Source organism: Electrophorus electricus, chromosome 15 (assembly GCF_041902795.1).
Source record: "Electrophorus electricus isolate QZ-2024a chromosome 15, ASM4190279v1, whole genome shotgun sequence".
Taxonomy (NCBI): Eukaryota; Metazoa; Chordata; class Actinopteri; order Gymnotiformes; family Gymnotidae; genus Electrophorus; species Electrophorus electricus.
This window is the reverse complement of record NC_137511.1, coordinates 9147609-9169724: the sequence shown is the minus strand read 5'-3', so window position 1 is coordinate 9169724 and position 22116 is coordinate 9147609. Positions and strand designations below refer to the sequence as shown.

The 22116-nt window shown below is 39.4% G+C and overlaps 1 protein-coding gene across 3 annotated transcripts; it reads left to right on the top strand.

Moving 5' to 3' along the window:
• Positions 1-173: 173 nt before the first annotated feature.
• abca5 (ATP-binding cassette, sub-family A (ABC1), member 5) lies at positions 174-21826 on the top strand. Of its 3 annotated transcripts, none has more exons than XM_027002649.3 (39): positions 174-303; positions 889-1055; positions 3434-3626; positions 4029-4196; positions 4560-4657; positions 4829-5055; positions 5296-5437; positions 5858-6046; positions 6364-6511; positions 7422-7599; positions 8636-8694; positions 9119-9229; positions 9464-9639; positions 9801-9920; positions 10069-10207; positions 10311-10401; positions 10901-11040; positions 11304-11423; positions 11711-11912; positions 12135-12301; positions 12603-12730; positions 13233-13370; positions 13490-13603; positions 13808-13978; positions 14313-14426; positions 14763-14900; positions 15185-15250; positions 15337-15428; positions 15609-15732; positions 15856-15973; positions 16059-16150; positions 16306-16481; positions 16777-16852; positions 17252-17346; positions 17802-17921; positions 18100-18252; positions 18389-18468; positions 18550-18605; positions 18755-21826. In XM_027002649.3, exons 1-39 carry the CDS (start codon positions 291-293, stop codon positions 18893-18895), a joined length of 5040 nt encoding a protein of 1679 aa, XP_026858450.3. In that variant the 5' UTR covers positions 174-290; the 3' UTR covers positions 18896-21826. The 3 variants fall into 3 exon arrangements, with proteins under 3 accessions (XP_026858450.3, XP_081553942.1, XP_026858451.3); XM_027002650.3 differs by having other exon boundaries at positions 176-303; positions 929-1055; XM_081697816.1 differs by lacking the exon at positions 4029-4196.
• The last annotated feature ends 290 nt before the right edge of the window (positions 21827-22116 follow it).

Sequence of the window (22116 nt, the reverse complement as noted above, 5' to 3'; positions counted from 1 at the left end):
AAAAACATATCAATACGGATCAATGGCTGGGTTTGCATGTACATCGGATTTGCTGTTAATTTGAATATTACAAAGAATGTTACACAAGTATTAAAATGCTAAATGTCTAATTAGATGGGAAAGACGTTATCCCCCTCACCATTTCGAGTACAGTGACTCATTGGGCAACGTCACAGGCTATCGTGTAGCTGTGGTTGTGCGCGTATGTGACTGGTTACACTGGAAAAATAAAATTGAACAGCATTGTATTTTGACAAAGAAATCGCTACTTAGAAGAAAGACATGCCTTAATGTATTTCATACGTAAGTCTGTTTCACTTTAACACAGGACAGTCCAGTTAATGGTAGCTAGCTAGCTGTGTTTACTATTACTAGCTAGCATGACAGGTATGATTGGTTGCTAGCTAGCTGTCTGGACGCGCTGTGCATCTTATGTAGCTAGCTTCCTTTCTCGGTACTATGAGTTTGGTCAATAATTAATATATTTAATATTTTAATTAATAACATTTTTGGTATGCAAGTGCGAAATGCGTGAAAGCTAGGTATCTAGCTAGCTAGCTAGCTTGCTACACAACTATTCACCCCAGTCAACGTAATTCTTTTTTTAAATGAGTTAAACGCTAAGTAAGATTAATCAGCTATAGCAAGCTATTTTACACTTCATCTACATCATAGCGATACTATACGTTAGTGCATAGAATGCAAAATAATTAAAGTCATTGGAAAGTTCTTTTTGACATGAACTGTGCAAAGGTGACTTTCGGTCACCGGTTAACCACATTGGTAGAGCCACGGAGGTGCGTTTTTTAACTTTGCACCTGTTTTCTTTGCGCTATTGTAGTTACCGTGCGAGAGTTAACTTATCTTGCTTTCATTTTTTATGTTTAGCTGTGTCGACCGTCAAGGTGCGTTCTTGTCCTTGTCCTAGCCTCTTAAAGCATGCTGGAAAAATGCAGACTTTAAGTAGAAGAGATGCCGGAGTCTGGAATCAAACAAAGAGCCTGCTGTACAAAAATCTACTGATCAAATGGAGGACCAAGCAACAAAGTCTCCAGGTGTCTTTTAAAATAAATTTTTATTTCCTTGGTTGTTTTTTGGTGAAGACCTCTTGGCATATGTAGTTGAAAACTTAATATGTAGTTGAAGAATTAACTGTGGGTGCCTTTATGTGACTTATTTTACACTGGTCAGCATTTTCTTGATTATCATGGCTATAGCTGGAGTTACTTAGCATTTGCTGTCTCAACAGCCAGCAGTAGTCAGAATTAGATGTCTTAACAGGCAAATGTATATTTTTATTTATTTATTTTTAATCACTCTTTACTATTGTGAAATAATTTAAATGTATATTTACCGAGAATCCTGGCCATCTGGACCAGAATCTAGACCAGAATCTGGACCAGAAAAAAAAAAAAATCATACTTATGATGCATCATGTCGAATTTCCAACATATTTGGAATTCTTTTCTGATTCTAATAGCATAGTGCTTCATTCTGAGAGTGTGTCACTGTGAGCTGTTTTTCACAGCTCAGCAGGTTTCTCAGCCTTGCTATTTTGAAATGGTGAGAAAAATGTAAACATCCCCAGGCATTTTTTTTCTTTTTTTAATTGTTTTTTTCCTTTTGGTGGGGGTCATGTATTTTTTATTTTAACTTAAGTTGCTCTAATGCATTTTTAATGTTTCCATGTTTCATGCTTGTTTCCTTAGGGCTGGGGAGTGAGGGAGGGTGTTTTTGAAAGCCTGGTGGAATGAATAGGCTGTTAAGGAAATGGAAGTCCTCTTTAATAACACAACCATTGCTGCCATTAATATCCCTGTGCATTTCAAGCTGCACTCAGTGTTGCTTGTCGTTGTTCATCCTGAGAGGCAGTGGTCTCTCCACAAGTTATTAATAGGTCTAAATGGACAAAAGTGAAGTATGTTATGCAATGCCCTCATCTAGACCTCTTGCCAACAAATGCCTGCTTTGCTTTATTGATTTTTATGGAGTTTCATTTGTAGGAATATTGTGATTCCTTGGAAATTTCTGCATATTCAAACAGTTTCTGAAATGTTCAAATGCATTTGATCTTGTTTATTGTTTAGTGCCACATTTTTATTAAAGCAGTGGACACTTTCACATCTAATACACTATAGAACTTATGGAGAATTATGGAACTCTATTTATAAAACACTTGAAATACCTGAAAGTGATGTGTATAGCCTATTTAGTGGAGTAAATTCCCCCAGTAACTCTGTTAATATTAATTAGAATAAAATAGGACTATTTGTAACTTTAAAAAAAAGATTACTTCATATGCTAAACTTTTCTTGTTATTCAGAAAAGAGATCTGGTCCATTTCTGTTTTCTGTTTCCGTTGTTATATAATAGGTCTAAATAAAAAAGAGGTTGGTGTTACAACCTGGATTTGTAACTATAAATCTGTGGGCTAACTTGTGAAACATATTTCTCTAGTTATAACTTACAGAATCATATTTACAATAATTAAAGACCAGCTATGGCTACATTTGTCTTGAGTCTGAAACAGTGTGAAAATGCTGGACAGTTTGATACTGGTTGCTAGTAGCTTCAATGGATAATCTCCTGGCCTGCATCTGCCTTCAAGAGGTGTTGTTGGGACTCTAGATTGTACCCTGGCTCTGAGTACCTCTAGCTCTGTACATTTGAGCAAACATTCCTAGAAACAGTTGGCAGATAGCACTGGATCATATTCCGTTTAGGACTGCAAGTTTTATTATATTAATTAAAATGTTTCATTCAAACAGGCAAAGATGTCTAAACAACTGAAAAACTTTAGCCTTTGAACATTACTCCTCTAAAAGAGGAAGACGGGTGTGATTTTTGGGTTCCATGCATATCAATTTCTAAACTCAGATATCGGTTACATATGCTTATTGTTGTGAAAAAAGTTCAGGATACTTTGTAACTATTATGAGTGGCAGTATTAGCTAGCAAATGCAAACAAATAATTTATTTTCTGGATTGTTAGCTTCTTGTTTGTTACAATTATTTCCTTTCATTTATTTTTGTTGTTTTTTGGTTGGTCCATTATTTATTTATCTACCTACCCACCCTCCCACTTAGACTAATCGGTTAAAAAGTCCCGTAAGTTTCCTTTCCTTGGTTTAATGTCTTCCAGATCATACGGTGAAACTAATCAACCATGACATTGATGGTTTTTAAAAATCCATGGTTTCAAGCTAGATAAGTCTCATTTTAATTACAAATGAAACTAACAGCTAGTCCAAAATTAAAAGTGAACCTACAGCTTGAATAGTCTCTAAGCAGAACTGGGTTGATGGTCATAGACTCAATATGGCATAGGATATGTGTTATTACTTCTGCGTCATCTCTCCAGATTATTATATTCACAATGCTTTCTGTTTCATCCTTTTTTTTCATCATTTTTTTTCTCTCTCTCTCTGTATAGGAGTTGATTCTTCCTCTGCTACTTTTGGGCCTACTCATCCTCATCAGTACCCTCAACCCTCATATCTCGTATGGCAGCATCAGCACTTCTGAGTTAGAAGATGGTGATCGGTACTTGTCATTCAAAGGCCTGGGCTACACTCCCATAACAAATGTCACCAGTCAGATCATGGAGGAAGTGGCACAAGAGTTACGTGAGTTTCAGCGACTGGTCATCCTCTGTCCACTAGCAGAAATTGGACAGTTTCTCTGGGCCGTGATAATATTCCTTGGTAGGCTGCATGTGGAGCAGCGTGTCATGTAGAACTTTAGAAAGCTATAAAAGTTTGTGATTAGTTGATGTATATGATTTAGAGCAGTAGGAGTATTTTCTACTACTGTTCTTACACAATATACAATTATTTAGGTACATTCTTATGGAATATATAAGTGTTAATATTCTGTACACAGTTTGTCTAATTGGGAAATGTGAAATGAACTTAACATTAATTCATGCAATCCTGAAATGGAGATGCCTTTTGTGCATAGGAATGCAAAGGCACATTCTTATAAGGTTTTGATTCACTATGGTATGGTTCACGTGGTTCTACTATCAGATATGCAGGACCGCTTAGAGATGTTCTCTACTGAAGAAGACCTGGAGAATGCCAGCCTGTATGAACCTCTTGGCTATGTGGGAGTGGTGTTCCTTGATAAGATGTCCTACCAGTTACGATTCCCCTACAATCAGGTCCCTTTACCTAGTGACTACACTGAGTCAATCGGTGAGAAGACAGACAAAAGAAGTATTAGTACTTATGCCAGCCTTTGTAGACTCTAAAAAAGAAAAAGGAGAAACATTAATCTAAATTATCATTACCCTCTTCCTTCTTTTTTTCTCCACCACTGACATACTTAATATGAATATGAAGCCACCTTTAATTTGGTTAGCTCTTCTGTTTTAGACAGTAACACTTGGTTAGCAGAGATGCATTTTCTGAAAATATACATAAATTACTGTGCTAATTAGTTTGGTCTCAGGGATATTTAAATCCATGAGGCTAAAGTGCTGAATTAAATATGATATTCAAAACTTGAGCAAAGCCCTGTCCTAAGATTGAGTGTTTGCTTTTTGTCTTTCCTCACAGCCAACTGTTATGCCAACCATTTAAACTGCCATGCAGCTAACTATTGGTATTCTGGTTTCACACGGCTCCAGTCAGTGATCGACGCTGCCATCATCCAGGTGGGAGTGGCTTGAAATCCTAGAAAATTGATCGTTATTTAACAGCAGAGTCTGCAACCTCAGGAAATGTATAATACAAGGTCTTTCAGTGATGAATAAATACAATTCCAAGCCTCTAGTAGATTCAAGATAGATGCAGGTTTGTTTTTAAACACTGTCCCTTTGATATAGATGCAAACAAAACGTTTGATGTGGAGGGAGCTGAACATGCGTGTGGTGATGATGGGTCACCCTGATACAGTGGAGGTCCAGAAGTTCCCACATGCACTCATCTCCATTTATTTGGTGTTGGCTTTCACACCTTTCGTGTCCTTCCTCATTGTCAATGTGGCAGCGGAGAAGGAGCACCGGCTCAAAGACACCATGAGCATGATGGGACTGTATGACACTGCATTCTGGTAGGCATGACTCCAGAGTTTTGTGGTACATTTATTTTTTTAATGTGGGTATCTGCTTATGTGAAGAACTTGCTGTCTATAGCAAATGCGTAGTATAATCAGAAGGCTCATGAAACCGCATTTCATTATAGAATTATTTTTTTCCATTCAGCATGCTGTGAAATTTTGGAAGTTCATGGGTACTTTCTGAATTCTGCAAAATTCTACAGTGAGGGGTGTGTGTCTGTGTTTTATGCATAGGCTCTCATGGGGTCTTCTCTATGCTGCCCTGGTTACCACTATGTCTGTTCTTATGGCTGTTATCGCTACATGGACTCCCCTCTTCTCCAACAGCAATTTCTTCATCATCTTCCTTCTCATCTTCCTTTATGGAATATCCACTGTAAGTACTGTCAGTCTTCATTTGTTTAGTAGGTTAAACCAGCAAACAGCAGTGATTCATTTAAATGGTTCCTACTGAGAGATAACTTGTCTGACCATAGGTTGTCCTACATTCCTGGGCCTCATATGTGTTAAGTTTGTAATCACAGCTCTGATTCTGTTAAGTATTCTAAATTTAATTGAAGATGTTTGGTGGCGCTCAGTTTATATGTGCTTGGTCTTCAAAAGCCTTGATAATCTACACTTACAGTTGTTTACCCAGTATCTCAGAATGCTCTTAAATGCAGTGATATTGCTGAGTCAAGCCAGAGCAAATGGGAATGAAGGAAGATGCTGTCATGTTTTTAGATGTAATCTTGTGTCATCCATGTAAAGCTTGGATGACTAGCTAATTACTTTGCCTCTCTTCCTTTCTCCCCAGATCTTCTTCTCCTTCATGCTCACTCCTTTGTTTAAGAAGCCCAAGTTTGCAAGTACGATGGGCTCCATGCTGACACTGGTGTTTGGCTGCTTGTCTCTGTTTACGGTGCTGATGAGGGATTTCCCCCAGCCGGCTGTCTGGGTGCTCTGCTTGCTCTCTCCCAGTGCCTTCTCCATCGGCATTGCCCAGGTAACAAAAATTCCACCAAGGCAGTGGCACCTGTGTGTTAATGTTACTGTGTGTTAAAGTGCTTTTAGAGGTGACCTAGATAAACCGGTGCTTATCTTGTGCATATGGGAATAAAAATGGTTTATAACCTCTCTGACAAAGGCACTATTTGCCATGAAACAAGATTTTATGTAACCTATATGAAACTAGACTTTTTTCCCCCCCCTCAATTCCAGGTCTTGCCAAGTTTGATAGTTAATCATCAGTACACTCATGTAAATACCCAGTTTGAGCTTTTCATGTCTTGTCTTTATTGTCAAATGCCTGGGCATGTGTAGGTGGTGTATCTGGAGGCACAGGGGGACGGTGCGGTGTTCTCCACTTTGGCTCATGGCCCTCATGCGCTGTATGTGCCGCTGCTAATGCTCTTCCTCGACTGCATCCTTTATCTGCTGCTGGCTATTTACCTAGATCAGGTGCTACCAGGTGAGCTACATACTTTATCTTAGCATAGAACATTTCTTCACACATCATACTTCACACAACAGCATACTTTGGGTGTGCTGTGCTATAATAAGGGCCTAGTAACGAGGCATTGCAACTTGTACAAAACAATTTTCTGCCATGAGCGTGTAAAATATTAAATTCAGTTCAATTTGACAACTTGCTATAAGTGAACCATTTTGCATTCTAACGCATTTGCTAAATTGCTTTGGAAGCAATTACTAGGACTGCCTCCTGGTCTAAGTGAACCAATGAATTTGGACACTTGGATGCTACATAATACAAGTTGTCAAATTAGATTGGAGAAACCTCCAATTAAGGTAGAGTCTACTAATTGGAGAATCCTCCAATTAATGCAGTCCACTAAAGTGATGAATTTCACTGTATTTCATGCCACATAGTTTATTATACAGGAAAATACTAACTGCTGTTAATTTTGGACTCTAATATATAATGTAACATTTCAGCTCCAGGTGTCAAGCCACTCCCACATAGTATAGTTTATCTTGTAGAGTAGGTTATGTAAATGTCAGGGAGCCTCTTAGTTTTATGATGAAATTAAGCATTTTATACCTTTTATGATGTTCTGTATGCTTATACTGACATGATTTCATATAAACAGTTTACATTTCAGACTATCTAGCTATTTTTGTTTAAATATATTTTAATTTTTAATGTCTTTGTGCATTAAACAATCCTTTTTTAAATCAACAATCCAGTTTTAAACCAACATGGCAGTTGGCTGTTTACTATGGATGTTAGAAATGTTTAAACTGTTTCTAGTATCAGCTATCAGGAATCTGTGCATTAACATGATCCATCAAATTGTGGTGTAAGGGGGGAACAAAGCCCTGAGGGAGTTTAGTCGTTGTGACTTTATTTTGCTTTCTAGGTGAGTTTGGAATGAGACGCTCTGTGGTCTACTTCCTGAAGCCTTCTTATTGGTCAAAACGCAGAAAGCGCTATGTGGAAGTGAGCTCTGTTTATGAAGGCGAGATGAATGGCACACCTACGGCTGATGAATCAGTGGAACCAGTTTCTCCTGAGTTTAGAGGCAAAGAGGCCATAAGGTATTACTTTAACCTTTTACCCATTTAAGATGTGGAGACCCAAGCTGTATTTTTTACCACCTTTCTCTAACTTTGTAACTTAACATGGTGTATATTTTTGTTTCTGTCCTCAGTTCATCCTTAGATGTGTAATCGGTTTATATGAAATTCTTATCTGAATTTTCATAGCACTGTTTTATGAATACAAAATGCTTAAAAAGATCTGAATTCACAACAGATATCCATACAGAAATGGTGAGAGCAACATATCTTGTCTGGGAATACCAAAACTTTGGTACATTCTTAGATAACGAATGCATAATTAATTATTTAATAATAATAAATAATAATAATAATAATAATTTTTTGTTCCTTAAGTGAATTACAACACGAGTGCACACAAGTACTATTTATTTTAAAACATTAATTACTTGTTGATATGTATTGGCACAACAACCATCAGAAAGTGCAGGATCTCACAGTTCTTATACATGGTATATGTCTTGGTTGTTAAAGTACATATTCATATTAAGCATATGTCTGTTCACAAAGTATAAAACCACAAAGGTGGGGTGTGAAAATGCCTGCAAATATCATTAATTATTGCCCTGGGGTTAACCAACAGTAAATAAACCAGACTAAATGTGTTTATAGACATTTTTAACAGATTTTCAGCCTGATGGAGTACTGAGTTATAACTTCAGCCTTGTGAGATTTGCTTAGAAGCAGTGCAGCTACCTGCCCTATGAGAAAGATAGATAAAAACCAAAAAAAACCAAAATGTATGCACAGTGGCATCCCAGATTACGTGCCCTTGCATTCTGATTTGTAGTAACTAATGAGGAGCTTTAATAAACACTGACAGGTATAAGTCCCAGTAGTTGTGTGTACTGTGCTCAAACAAGGAGAAACAGTGAGATCTGGGCCAGTGCTACTGTATCTTACAGAGGGGCATGGCATGCTGCCAAAACTGCCATTTAATATCCATCATTTGTGTGTGTGTGTGTGTGTGTGTGTGCTCGTGTGTTGTTTTTTTTTTCCATCTTCACCCCTTCAGGATCTATAACATCCATAAAACCTATAAAGAGAAGGACAGCATGGTGGATGCACTGAGAGGTGAATTCATATACTTCTATACAGCTCTTAACTCGCTTATTTGAGCAATAATATAGCAGTTTGATTATTTTTCTGGCAACGATTATTTTCCCTGATTTACTCATGTATTTTTACTGCAAGAAGCTATTGCTGTGGTTCTATTCTGCTGTGTTGTGGTTATATTCACATTTATAAGCATACCTGGGAGTCTGGGGAGAGGATTAAATTTGGAGTTTGTGGGGGGCTTAATCTGGATTTAAGTGCAAGGAGCTTAGAACCCTCAGCCCTCAGGTGCTGGTTCCATTTGCATGGTACACTGGCAACCGCTGGCCAGTGTAATGCCTAACTACAAGTGCAAACACCATCTGTTGCTGTTGGTTGTGATGCAATATATCTAACACACCTGACATAGAGGATTATCCATAAACGTCATGTTTGCTTTCAGGTTTGACTTTTGACATTTATGAAGGTCAGATCACTGCTCTATTGGGTCATAGTGGAGCAGGGAAATCCACCCTCATGAACATCCTGTGTGGCATCTGTCCTGCAACAGAAGGTCTGTTCATTTACTGCACTGTACATTGCTAAATAAAAAACTATCTAATAATAATGTGAATACTGATAAGATTCTTTCTGTGGAAGGAGTATATTTGATATAACACAGTTCCAGTTCCTTCTTCCTAGCTTACCTGTCTGATTCATAACAGGGACCCAATACAAAAATAAGCACTCTATTAGGAGTAGGGTCTGTGGGTTAGGGTATATGTAAGTGCCTGTGTTGGGTCCACAGGCTCTGCTGCCATCTATGGCTCTCCAGTGGCAGAGATAGCGGATGGAGCTGAGATGAAGCAGCTCGTGGGAATCTGCCCACAATTCAACATCATCTTCGATGTGTTGACTGTGGAGGAGCACTTAAGGATCTTCGCAGCCATTAAAGGCATTCTTCCCAGTGACATTGACAATGAGGTGAGTGTCAACTACCACTGGCTGGTCTTCAACGCATCCTAACTTCCACCCAAATGAAAAGCGATCACAGAAGGGGAAAAAAAAAACTGTCTGTACTCTATCCAAGTCATGTTGCACTAACATTTTGTTTTAAGGGAAGACTCTGTTTTGGCTATCCATAGGTTAGGAAAGTTTTGAAGGATCTGGACTTGGAAAAGATTATAGATGCACAGGCCAAGAACCTGAGTGGGGGTCAGAAGAGGAAGCTGTCTGTGGGCATTGCTATTCTAGGAGACCCTAAGGTACAGAAAGCCTCCACAGCAGTCACTGATTATCTTAATGAATGTTTCTAGTTCACTCTGTGTGTGTGTGTGTGTGTGTGTGTGTGTGTGTGTGTGTGTGTGTGTGTGTGTGTGTGTGTGTGTGTGTGTGTGTGTGTGTGTACACTAGATCCTGCTCTTGGATGAGCCTACAGCAGGTATGGATCCAGTGTCACGTCACCAGGTGTGGGCCTTGCTGAAGGGTCGCCGGGCAGGCAGAGTTACTGTCCTCAGCACGCACTACATGGACGAGGCAGACATACTGGCAGGTAAAGGAGGGTTTTTTGTGCTCATTCTCACGTAGTCCTACTCACAGAAACACTTGCACTCCTTCATATATGGTCCCGCGTCTGTGATCCTTCTGCTTCACAGATCGTAAAGCAGTCATCTCTCAAGGCCAGCTAAAATGTGTGGGCTCTTCTCTCTACCTCAAAACCAAGTGTGGCGTTGGCTACCACCTCAGGTTAGTGTGACATGCTAAGTCTATTAGGAATGTGAACGTTTACTGTTCTACTGGATTAGTAGGACGTCTGGCCTGAAGAATGTTAATCTTGCAATAATATTCTACATGAATGACTTACATTTATCCTAGTTTGGAATTATTAGTTCCTAAATAACAATTATTTTAATTTGTAAACAATATATAATTTCATATAGCCATTTTATTTCATTCAATAACTATTTAATTTAGTATTGTAAATATGAACTACTTAAGTATTTAGAATTTATGCATTAAAATATAAAGTAGTGTTAAAAATTGAATAATTTCTCCTTAATTATTGTGTAGTTGTGTGACAGTTACTTGTGTGCTTGACTGTTTGCTTTGGCTCTTCCTAAGGTTTGTAGCTACATTTTTGTGTGTGTGTGTGTGTGTGTGCCCACTCTGATTGATAAAGAAGGCAAGAAGATGCCTGTTATCGAGATATCATCTTTTCCTAAATGTGTTATTTCACTTTGTGTAGGATGTCTGTGACAGAAGTCTGTGAAGCAGACAGCCTTACATCGCTGGTCAAGCAGCATGTTCCAAAAGCTCAGTTGTCAAGGCAACAGGAGGCAGAGCTCACGTTCACATTGCCTTTTGAGAGCATGGAAACATTTCCAGGTTTGGCTTCTGCTAACCCTCTGCTTTACCATCTGCCTTGGACTAAACTGCCTTATGCTTGACTGAACATGAGTGGTGATCTCAGTTCTACCAGTGCTGATTAGTGGCTTTAGCAAGTGCTTTGAGACTCAGTGTAATGCATCAAGTATGCAGGGAAACGACTTTGTTTTGCTGCTTTGTTGCCTGGTTTGTAGTGGATGGTTATTGCATTGTAAGATGTGCACAGGTGAAGGTAAGTGGTGCCTCTCTTATCTTGCTCCAAGGGCTTTTCACTGAGCTGGACTGTAGGCCTGACCTGGGTATCGTTAACTATGGTGTTTCCATGACAACATTAGAAGATGTGTTTTTGCGTTTGGAGGCGGAAGCAGAAGTGGACCAGGCAGGTAATAAGTCTTTCTCTCTCTCTCACACACACTCACACACACACACACACAGAGTTTCACACTTTCACGGCAGTCATGAAATGCATTTTTTGTACTTGTGATGATTTGACATCATTCTTGTTATATAAAAGAAACAGCTGTGACCTCACACAGATAGCTAGTGTGTTCTTTCATTTAATGCCCTTACACCAAGTTGTCATAACAGCACAAAACCTATTCTCCTCATATTCCTAAATATCCCCAGTTTAAAAGTGAGGCTGATATGCATATTTCATTCTGTGTTTCAGACTACAGTGTGTTCAACCAGGACAAGACAGAGGAGGAGGGTGATGCATCTTCCCTGGATGACATGGACCAGAGGCTGCTTACCTTCTCAGAAAACAGGCAGGATGCAGTAACAGGCCATGCCCTCTGGAGGCAGCAATTCAGCATTGTAGCCTGGCTCCATATGCTTAACCTGCAGAGAGAAAGGAAACCCATCATATACAAGTAAGTACATGGATTACACCAGACAATACCATTGTAAAAAAAAAAAAAAAAAGCAATTTCTTTTGCAGTGTAAATGTCTGTCTTTTTTTGGTACCATTTGTGTTTTCTGCTTTATCTTCGCTCGATCGCTCCCTTGCTCGCTCTCTCTTTTTCTCTCTCTTGCTGTGTCTTTCTGTCTGCATCTATCCCTGTTTCTCACTCTCACTCTCTCCCTTACATCAGTGTGACGCTGTTCCTGGTCTTCCTGACTGCAGTGCTGGTTCTGTCACTGGCTACAGGGAATATTCAGATCCATTCCCCTGAAAGACAGTTCCAACCTATCTACCTGCTCCGCCGCAATGAAGCCCCTCGCAGATATGCTACCAGCTTACTTGTGCTCAACTCCTCTGGTCTGTCTGCCAGCCTCCCTCAAATAGGAGTTTAAGATTATTGATGTCAAACAGGTTGATCAAAGATTCAGATCACTTATTATTTGAGCTATAATTGAGCACTGTTTATGCGGTTAATAGCTGTCAGGGTACTGATACCTGAAGATGTTGTGGAAATTAAAGGAATGCTTTAAAGGAATTACTTACAAAATGAGGTTCACAATGAATGAAACCTAGAAGGGAGGCAGCATGCTTTCATATACATACTTCTTCTTGGTCCCTACTCAGAAAGGTTGCTCTCCATTTTTGTCTTCTCTGGTAGACTCTGATATATCAGGCTTCATTCATAACCTGGAATCTCAGGACATTAAGGTGGAGATGATGAAGAAAGTGGACTACATGTCTGCTGCACCTCACAGTGCTGCAATCAATGTAACAGGCTCTAGTAAGGTGAGTCACACTTAGAGTATGCTTCATAGAAACTCGCCCAGCAACGGACAGCACAGATTTGGCTTTTAACAACTTAGATCAGGATTGGAGCAACCTTGAATGTGTCCATTCAAGAATCTCCATTACCTCTGACTACTATCTTGGCCTGCGCTCGCAGATGAAATAATGCTCTATTAGTGCATTAGATGGTGGGTGGGAACCATTTTGAGTCAGAGTGGGGTAGCTTTGCTAAATGGAGCTCTTGATCCTCTCAGGATGAGAGCTTTAGAGCAGCAGGGTATACTTAGGGCTCAGTGAGTGAGGATTGTTGCTTTTAGATACCATGCTGGGTGCAGGGTAATGTGGAATGTGAATCTCTCTTGACTTCTGGTGTCTGGTCTTCACTTCCTACCTTGTTTGTGTTTTTTTCATGAATTAACTTGTTTTACATTAGCAAGGTGTGTGTTATTTTATACGTTCACCCTCTTTGCATCTCTTTCCCTGTATGTCTTTCTCTGTGCAGGGTTTTGGTTATATGTTAGCCTTTAACAGTACTACAGTGCACTCTCTGCCCATGGCAGTGAATGTACTCAGTAATGCCTTGCTCAGAGGCTTCAATGGTTCAGGACAGATCAACACCTGGACTAAGCCCTTTGAATATGTGAGTACCTGATGATTTTACCAGAATTCTAGTTATCTACGTCTTTAATTAGCTATAAATGTGTGTGTGCCCTCAGAGGTGTTCCAAAGTTGTAATCTTGTTTTTATTTTGTATTCTAGCAAATTCCAGACTCAACATCTTATGCCTTGGTTTACATTGAGGCTGTGATTCTGGGTATGTTGGCAGCTGGCATGCCAGCCTACTTTGCAATGGACCACACACGAGATCGAGAGGTAACCATGTGCAAAGGAATGTTTTTAAACTATAGAATAATTTAACATGTACCTTTTATCATATATGAAACAGATGACATCTTGGGTTAATTTGTCCCATGTTTTTTTCAGCTAAATGTAACTTATTGAAATAATCCTTTACCTTTTAGAACTGGTTCACTGAACAATGTAGGCAGAAGTAAGCTGGTTTTGTGTGTGGTTTAGATAAAGTGCCGCTCGACGTTGAGGATCTCTGGTCTGCTGCCCTCTGCGTACTGGTGTGGACAGGCTGCTGTAGACATCCCGTTCTACTACCTCATCCTCATCGCCATGACCACCACACTGTTCAGCTTCCATTCCACGAACCTGTTGTCTGACAGCAACATCATGTCCGTGGTAAGGGGAGATGTGTGGGTGCAGGCACACATGCATGTGTACATGCTCACGCATGCATGCACTCGCACTCAAACTGATCTGTATAAGCAATATCCAGTTTGTCTTGCAATATTCTGTTGAATCCTACATATGCATACACACGCGTACACGCTTCCATGTGCAACATTATATTGATCTGCACAAGTGCACTGAACCTTGATAATTGCTGCCTGTTGTACACTTCACTCATGTTCACTTTGCAGTCTCAAGCTCTAGTAAATCCCACAACCCACATGTACACATGCCGAGTCCCATACATGCTGTAGCTCATGTCTACCTTTATTTTTTCTTTCAGATTCTCTGTCTAATTGGATTCTGCCCTGCCATGGTCCTCTTCACATATTGTGTGTCATTCATGTTTGCCAAAGTCCAGAGCAACAGAGATTTCTTCTCTGTTGTCTCCATGATGGTTAGTAACAGGCTGCGATGTCACTTCACAATGAAGTCTTCCGAAGGTTGATTTGTCACTAAATGTAAACTAGAGGAGTTTTAAGTTGTAATACTAACAACTAATATCTGCACTACAGTAAAGCAGTGTAGTATGAAGCATGTGTTTAACAGTATCCAAAATAATAACTTTTTCAATAAAGAAAATGTAGCTCAAAAGAGTTTTTCTAGCTGTTTTAAGTTGAAAGTCACTGAAAACATATAGGGACACTTTAAACTAAAAAAAGGCTAAGATGTCTGAAAGTTCTTCTGCTTTGTAATACCAAAACAGAGTGTGTGCACGTGTGTGCTGTCTCAGGTGTGTGTAGTGTCTGCCTCCATGGTCCAGCTGGCCTTTGTGAATGATAATCCTGCCCTTACACGTGTCTTACACAACACCCTGTGCTTCTTCAACCCACTATACCCCCTGATGGGCTGCCTCAACTGCATCACCAAGGTCAGTACCTACAATTAGGTATTATCTATGATAATTATCCATAATCTGAAATGACCAGTAGTCTCAAGTCTCAATCACTGTCCAGGTAAAAGTGGACTGTGGTTCAAATATGTGTTACCAGAGTAGTTGAGATTCGCATGCTTGATGATGAATAATATAGGTTACTGTTTAGCCACTAAATTGAAGTTGACTTAATTGCAGTCTCATGTTTGGTGAATTATAATCCAATATTAGAGGTCATAGTGAATACATGATGATTATTTGATGCATTTGTGTAATTTCAGGCTACCTTCTTTCTGTCTTTCCATGAAGAGTTCCTGTGGAAAAATCTTCTCATTGCAGTTATAGCTGTGAGTTTCTTAGACTTTGTGCATGTATGTGTCTTATAGATATGGAGTAATTTAGTGCATGGACTAATTTGTTGTGGTGTTTGCAGCCTTACCTGCAGTGCATTCTGCTGCTCTTCTTGCTGCGGTGGTTAGAAATACGCTATGGAGGTAGGACTATGAAGAATGACCAGCTGTGCAGGTTAGAGCCATATAAATCTCCTTTATTATGATATCTGACTCTCAAGCTAGGGCTCCTGTTTGGTGTTAAAAAGTGACTCCTCAAGCAGAATTTAATATTTAGGATTTTTAGGTACCTCTCCAAAATGTTGCGTTTGTGATGCAATGTGATCTTTTTAATTGCAAGCTCTCCTCTCCGTAGGATCTCCTCTAAGGCCAAGGGCAGAGTGCAGAGAAACCCAGAGGAGAGCATAAATGAAGATGAGGATGTACTGGTGGAGAAGGCTCGCGTGAAAGAGGCACTCACCTGTCAGAGCTGTGATGAGGTATGAAATATTTCATTAATTTACTCCCTAAATTCTTTTTTGATATGGCTAAGTAATATAGCTACTAGCTAGTTCACAAATAGAGGTAGTTGATGCTTCTTTTTTCTTCTGGCTTGTGCTCAGAAACCTGTGGTGGTGGTGAGCAATCTGAGGAAGCAATACTCCAGCAAAAGAGAGGGCTTCTCTCTTGGCAAGCGGAGGAAAGTGGCTGCTAAGAACATCTCCTTCTGTGTCCGTAAAGGTACACGCCTTTCTTTTGTCTACCTAGCCCTTCTGTGAGAGGATTCTGTTCTGTACAGTAGCCTAATGTTGCCTTCCTTACTCAGGTGAGGTCCTGGGACTTCTGGGACCTAATGGAGCAGGGAAGAGCACAATCATGCACATGCTGTCAGGAGACACAAATGCCACTGCTGGACAGGTATCTACTTCCTTCTTCTTTGATCAGACAGTCTCTGAATTGCAATGGGCTCTAATATGATTGCATTCTGAACCTTTTTAAAAGATTCATATCGGCTTCAGTGAATTAAGTTTAAATGACCATTTTCCAGTTTTACATGTTATCCTGTGTTGCAGATTTTGATGGGAGACTATAGCACAGAGTTCAAGCCAGTGGATAACCCACTTGAGCACGCAGGTTACTGCCCTCAGGTGAACCCCCTCTGGCCTAGGATCACCCTACAGGAGCATCTCCAGATCTATGCTGCCATTAAGGGCTTACGCAATGATGATGTGCCAAACATCATCAGACGGTACCTCTACGACTACATTCCTCTGTCCATATACTTCTGTTTTCATGCTTATTCTCCAGTTTTAGATAATGAATAGTATTTAATATGGCTTTAGCACTGTAACCCTCTGGTCATCAGATAGTAAGAATGACTTTCATATCTTTCATATCCTAATGAATGCAGTCACATTGCCAAGCAGGAGGATCTGATCATAGATTAGTATTCTTTCTCTGAGACCCTTGATAAATAAGAATCCATGGACATTGACGGAAACTGTTGAGTGTGTGTGTTGTGTGGTTTGTGTGTCTGTCCTCAGTGTGGTTAATGCTCTGGAGCTGAAGGAGCATCTTCATAAGCAGGCTAAAAATCTGTCTGCAGGCCTCAAGAGGAAGGTAAGAGATCAACACAGAATGCTGATTAAAAAAACCTGCCATTGTATTACCAGTTGACTACATTTTTATCGCTTGCATTTCACATTTACATTTTACACATTTGGCATATGTTGGCACACTTATCCAGAGCGACTTCAAATTTACATGTTACAGAGGTAGGCATATATTGTGTTAGGAGCCTTGTCCAAGCAGTCTTATTGGTATAGCATAGAGCACTTGCCTGGATGGGGTTTGAACCCCAGTGCCCATGGGGGAGGTAGCATTTTACCCACTACATCTACGTATACAAGAAGATCCATTCTTTTATATGTGATGTACCTGACGAGGCCTGTGTTTACAGCAGGATCTGCTTTAAATTTTTTATTTATTTATTTTTTGCCTGTTTTTGTTGGCTTGCAGTTGTGTTTTGCACTGAGCATGCTGGGAAACCCTCAGATTGTGCTCCTGGATGAACCCTCATCTGGGATGGACCCCAAATCCAAGCAGCGCATGTGGTAAGACCTTTAGTGCGTTAGTTTATTCTTTGACATGTGTATTTGCATCAGCCATTTACAGATGTACACTTTTGTTGCTATTTTAAGTTACTTCTAGAAAGCCACGGAGCTCACATAATATACAACACTTGCTTTCAAGGTTAATTGGATTTTTGAGGATGGGATTGGCCCATAATTAAAAACAAAAAAACTGCATACAAGTGTAGGGAAAAATTTAACATGATCTTTTCTGCTCTTGTTTGGATGACCTAATATTATTATATCAACACAGCAGTTTAGGGAAATAAAAATCACACGTCAATATCGTTTTTGCTGGTGGCTTAAAAACTGCAGTTAGTGTAAGATGATTTATACTCCAGAGTTTGCTGTAAATGTGACTGATACAGATGATAGCACTTCCTGCTCCTAATCCGAGCATTTCTGCTATAACACGTTACTATTGCATGGTGGGGCAGGAGAGCGATGCGTGCTGCGTTTAAAAACAAGCAACGTGGCGCCATCTTGACCACTCACTACATGGAGGAGGCAGAGGCAGTGTGTGACCGAGTAGCCATCATGGTCTCTGGCCAGCTACGGTCAGTCCAGCTTTCTTCTATGAGCCTACTTGTTGTTGTTGTTGTTGTTATTATTAATGAAAACATTAATTAGTGTTATTCTTTTTTTTCATGGAACTATGGTGATGAGTAATTAAGTGAAATGATAATTAAAATGTGGTAAATAAGCAAAGGCATGTGTTGATATGGCATTCTTTAGGTGCATTGGTTCCATCCAGCACCTGAAGGGGAAGTATGGTCGGGGTTATAGTCTAGAGATTAAACTTCGAGAGGAGCTCACTGGCCTCCAGCAGGTGGCACTACTCCACAAGGAGATACTAAGGATCTTTCCTCATGCTGCACGCCAAGAGAGGTGTGTAGTAGAGAGCAAAAGAATCTGTAGGAGTGGTAGTGCTTCAGTGACACAAAAAAACAAAAGATGTGTTTAGACCAAACATTATAATATATATTAAATATATCATATTACATTTATTATTGTTGTGTTGCAGTTTCGCCACTCTGATGGTTTATAAGATTCCAATGGAGGATGTTAAATCACTAGCCAAGGCTTTTTCTCAGCTTGAGAGTGGTAAGTTGCCATAGAACAATACTCTGGAAAAATATGAATTTTAGTAATTGTCCATATTTTTTTCTCTTTGCCTCTGTACAGCTAAGCAGAACTTCAATTTTGAAGAATACAACTTTTCTCAGTCTACCCTTGAGCAGGTTGGTTATAATGTTTAGCTGTAATTATGTCTTGCCACAGTAGCTAATATTTCCCCATGATCTGTAATCATGGAGTGTTTTGGGGTAATTTACAATTTTATCCTGGTTATTTTTGAGTCATAATTGGGTACTGGCTTTGTGCATCTCAGGTTTTCATGGAGTTTGCTAAAGAGCAGGAGAATGAGGAAGAGGAGTTGGGCTCTCTTAGCACCACCTTCCAGTGGCAACGACTCCGTCAGGATGGCCCTGTGTCCTTCAATCACACTGACAGCATTGTGCACCAGCTCTGAGCCAGTTCCTCCCACTCTCTCCCACTCCCCTGCCTCTTTCTGCCTCCACGGACTGATTGCCAAGCTTGTACTGGCATATTTTGACCTCCTCACCATCCCGGTATAAGATGCACAATATATGAATAACTTTGTTCAGCTGTGTCTTGGTCTTGCCTTTCAGCTGTTTTATATGAGGCTGTGTGTGGAATCAGTCACACAGGAAAAACGCATGGGAAGGATCTTCATCAGGAATCTTGGCGAAACCAAAGCAGTGTCTCTAACCCAACCCTAACTGCCCCATCAATCGCTCACATTTGTGCGGAAGAGGTGCTTTGCTGTCCGTAGCATTAGATCTGTTGTATGTAGATATGTAATGCAAGGAGGAAGTCTAGAGATTTTTTGTCTTGGGTGTCTGATGACTTTCACAAGCACAGGGAGCTGCAGAAGGAGGAACTTCTTTCTACCTGCCTGGTGCAGGCTTTGAGGTGGTCTTACCTCTTTCAGAGTACCACAGCACTGCTGCTGTGATATACCAGCACATGGAGACTCTCCGCTTCACAATCCCACCACTGGTGGCCTGCCACCAGGGCCGGGCGAGATGGCCCTGCTCTCTGCTGCTCCCCAGAGTGCTCGAACTTCTCCAACACCAGCATGCGCTTCAGGCCCGTGCTACAACGCCTAGCTCTCTAGAGACAGGCCTGTCGATAAGGCACAGACCTACGCGGACAAATAGTGTCTGATTACTAAGAAAAAAGATGATCCCCCTCCCCCACCCCTCCCCAAGTGTCTTTGTTTTGACTTTTTTATTTTTAACTTGCCCTGTGGCCTTCGTGTGGAGATAATTAAATGTCTGAAATGACAGAGACAATAGCTTAAGAATGTAGTTGCCGCACACTCCACTTAGACGCATGTAGCACTCCATATTAATCAGAAATGGAAACATGGCCACGAGTTACTGCGGAAGACTTTGAAGTCATATGACTTTTTAAAAATTAGTTAAAAGGAGATTACATACTGAGCAAGGCCTTGAATACATGACTGTGTTATGATGGTGTTTTATTGGAAAGCACTGTCTGTGTGTGACAGGTGTTTTATCATACTGGTGTAGCAAAGATTAAGTTCTTAAGAGCTTTATGGTGTGAAATTACTTTTTAATGCGGGTTTGAGATGCACAATTTACTTACACTACATATTCATAGCATGAATTCAGTCTTTTGTTGTGTTTTGCTGTTTTGTTAGTAATACCAGCATTTGGTGGACATATTAAAGTAGTATGGTTGGTATTGCCTTTATTGCACACCAAATATAAAACACTGCAACATTAATAGAAAAATATAAATCCAAGACCATTATTTAGTTAATAACAAGTAACAGTTTGACAGATTGGTGTACACATTATTAGAAGTTTTTAACTGCTGTGCTGACAAGGAGAAGGAGCGGAACACTAAAGGTGTTATTCATAAAACTGAGTTGCATCCAAGTCATGATTCACTTTAATCTTTTTTCTTTTAGAAAATGTCTGTCTTCATGCAGTTTGACTTGGCTGTGTATCTCTGAGCAAGTTTTTCATTTTGAATTCTGACATCCTCCTGGTGTCACTGAGGCTCAATTAAACATTTCAGCAGTTTTGTATGATGGCTTTTAATTAAATTACTGTAGTATAGTTTAGTACTGTTTCTCAGTCAGGTGGAAAAGCTTCAATCTTATAGTTGCCACTTTTAATATAGACTAGCAGTAGAGTTTGCAGCACATGTTAAAGCTTCACAATTTTGATGTCCAGTTTGGCTTTTCTTGAATTGTATTTGGATGGTTTAGACCCCCCCCCCCCATTTCCTGAATAAGCTATTAGAATATTTGTTATCCCAGTACAGAGCTAATTTTCTACATTGTACCTTTGGTCTTGCCATCTTGTCTAGGAGTGAAAGTTTGTCAGGTGCTCATTTATACAAGGGCCTGCTTAAAGGTGTGTGTGTGTGTGGGTTGGGGGGTGGGGTGTAAGTATTGAGTTGTCTATTCAAGAAGCGATTGATAAATATTTTGGTATCTTAAGGGAATGGCTAATGTTATATACATATTTCATTTTTTTTTCTTGACTGCACAATAAAAAGACAAGGTAAGTTCCCCCCCACCCCCACCCCCGAATGTGAAAGGAGGCATATAGTAATAGTCTGAACCAGTCCATAAAAATTGTAATCTAGATCAAAAAGGTGCATTGTTTTGAATTCTGTATGTTTATATACTGTTATTTATACTCAAAACATTTAAAAGCCCTCCAAAATCAAAATTAAGTTTACAATATTTATATTTGACCAAGTCAGCTACCCAACATTGGCTGAGAACTAAAAATTTGTTTTATAATATTTCAAGAGGCAATTTTAAATTCTTACCCTACCATCAGGAGAAATGCCTTCAACATAAACAGTGAGATGAGCTCACACTGGGGAAGATGAGCTGTATGCTTTAGCATTTACGAAAAAAAAAAAAAAGTCCGATGTGAATGCATTGACAGTTCATGGAATTGCTGTACATATGATCATACCCCTTTGTTAATGTATTGATATACATTATGCAAAAATACTAGGGAGTGGCAAGTTGCTATTTTTTATTTAATCAACTTTATTTTTGCACATATGTAGCCTCTTGTACCAGTATTGTAAGGATAGGTTGGGTTCGGTTGAAGTAGATGTACATTCAGTAAAATCTCTCTTCAAAAAGGAAATTAATTTTCTCCAGAGTGCAATATATCAATACCTTTTGTGTCCATGTGGTCACCATTTTCTGTAAATGATGTGTCATGGCTTATGGCAATATTGATGTTGTCCCTCGTGAACTAAGAAGTATCTTGCAGTAAACTGTAGCCACCAATATATAACCTTGTTGAATGTTTGCTTTGCACTTTAGTGTCCAAATACTTAAAAATTATAATAAAACTAAATGTCATTTTTAAATGGATTTAATTTGAACAGAAACATTTTTCATCAAATGGTTAATTTTAACACTAATTACACTAATTGTCTTATACTAATTGTATTTTTGTCCTAGACAAAAAATTATCTCCATATATACTATTGGGTGATTTTTAAACAAACAGAAAAAAAAAACGTAGCATACTGACTGTATTCTAAAGGTAAATTATATGTTTAATTGCGTCAACACTGGAGAAACCTTTTTAAAAAAATATATTAATTGATTTGCTACATTATGCATTTATTAACAAGTGTGCACTGTGTTTTGAAATGCAC

Coding starts and splice junctions, on each gene's coding strand:
- abca5 (XM_027002649.3), top strand. Junction 5,438..5,857: donor TCCTTTATGGAATATCCACT/GTAAGTACTGTC, acceptor CTTTCTCCCCAG/ATCTTCTTCTCCTTCATGCT. Junction 15,251..15,336: donor TTCTCATTGCAGTTATAGCT/GTGAGTTTCTTA, acceptor TGGTGTTTGCAG/CCTTACCTGCAGTGCATTCT.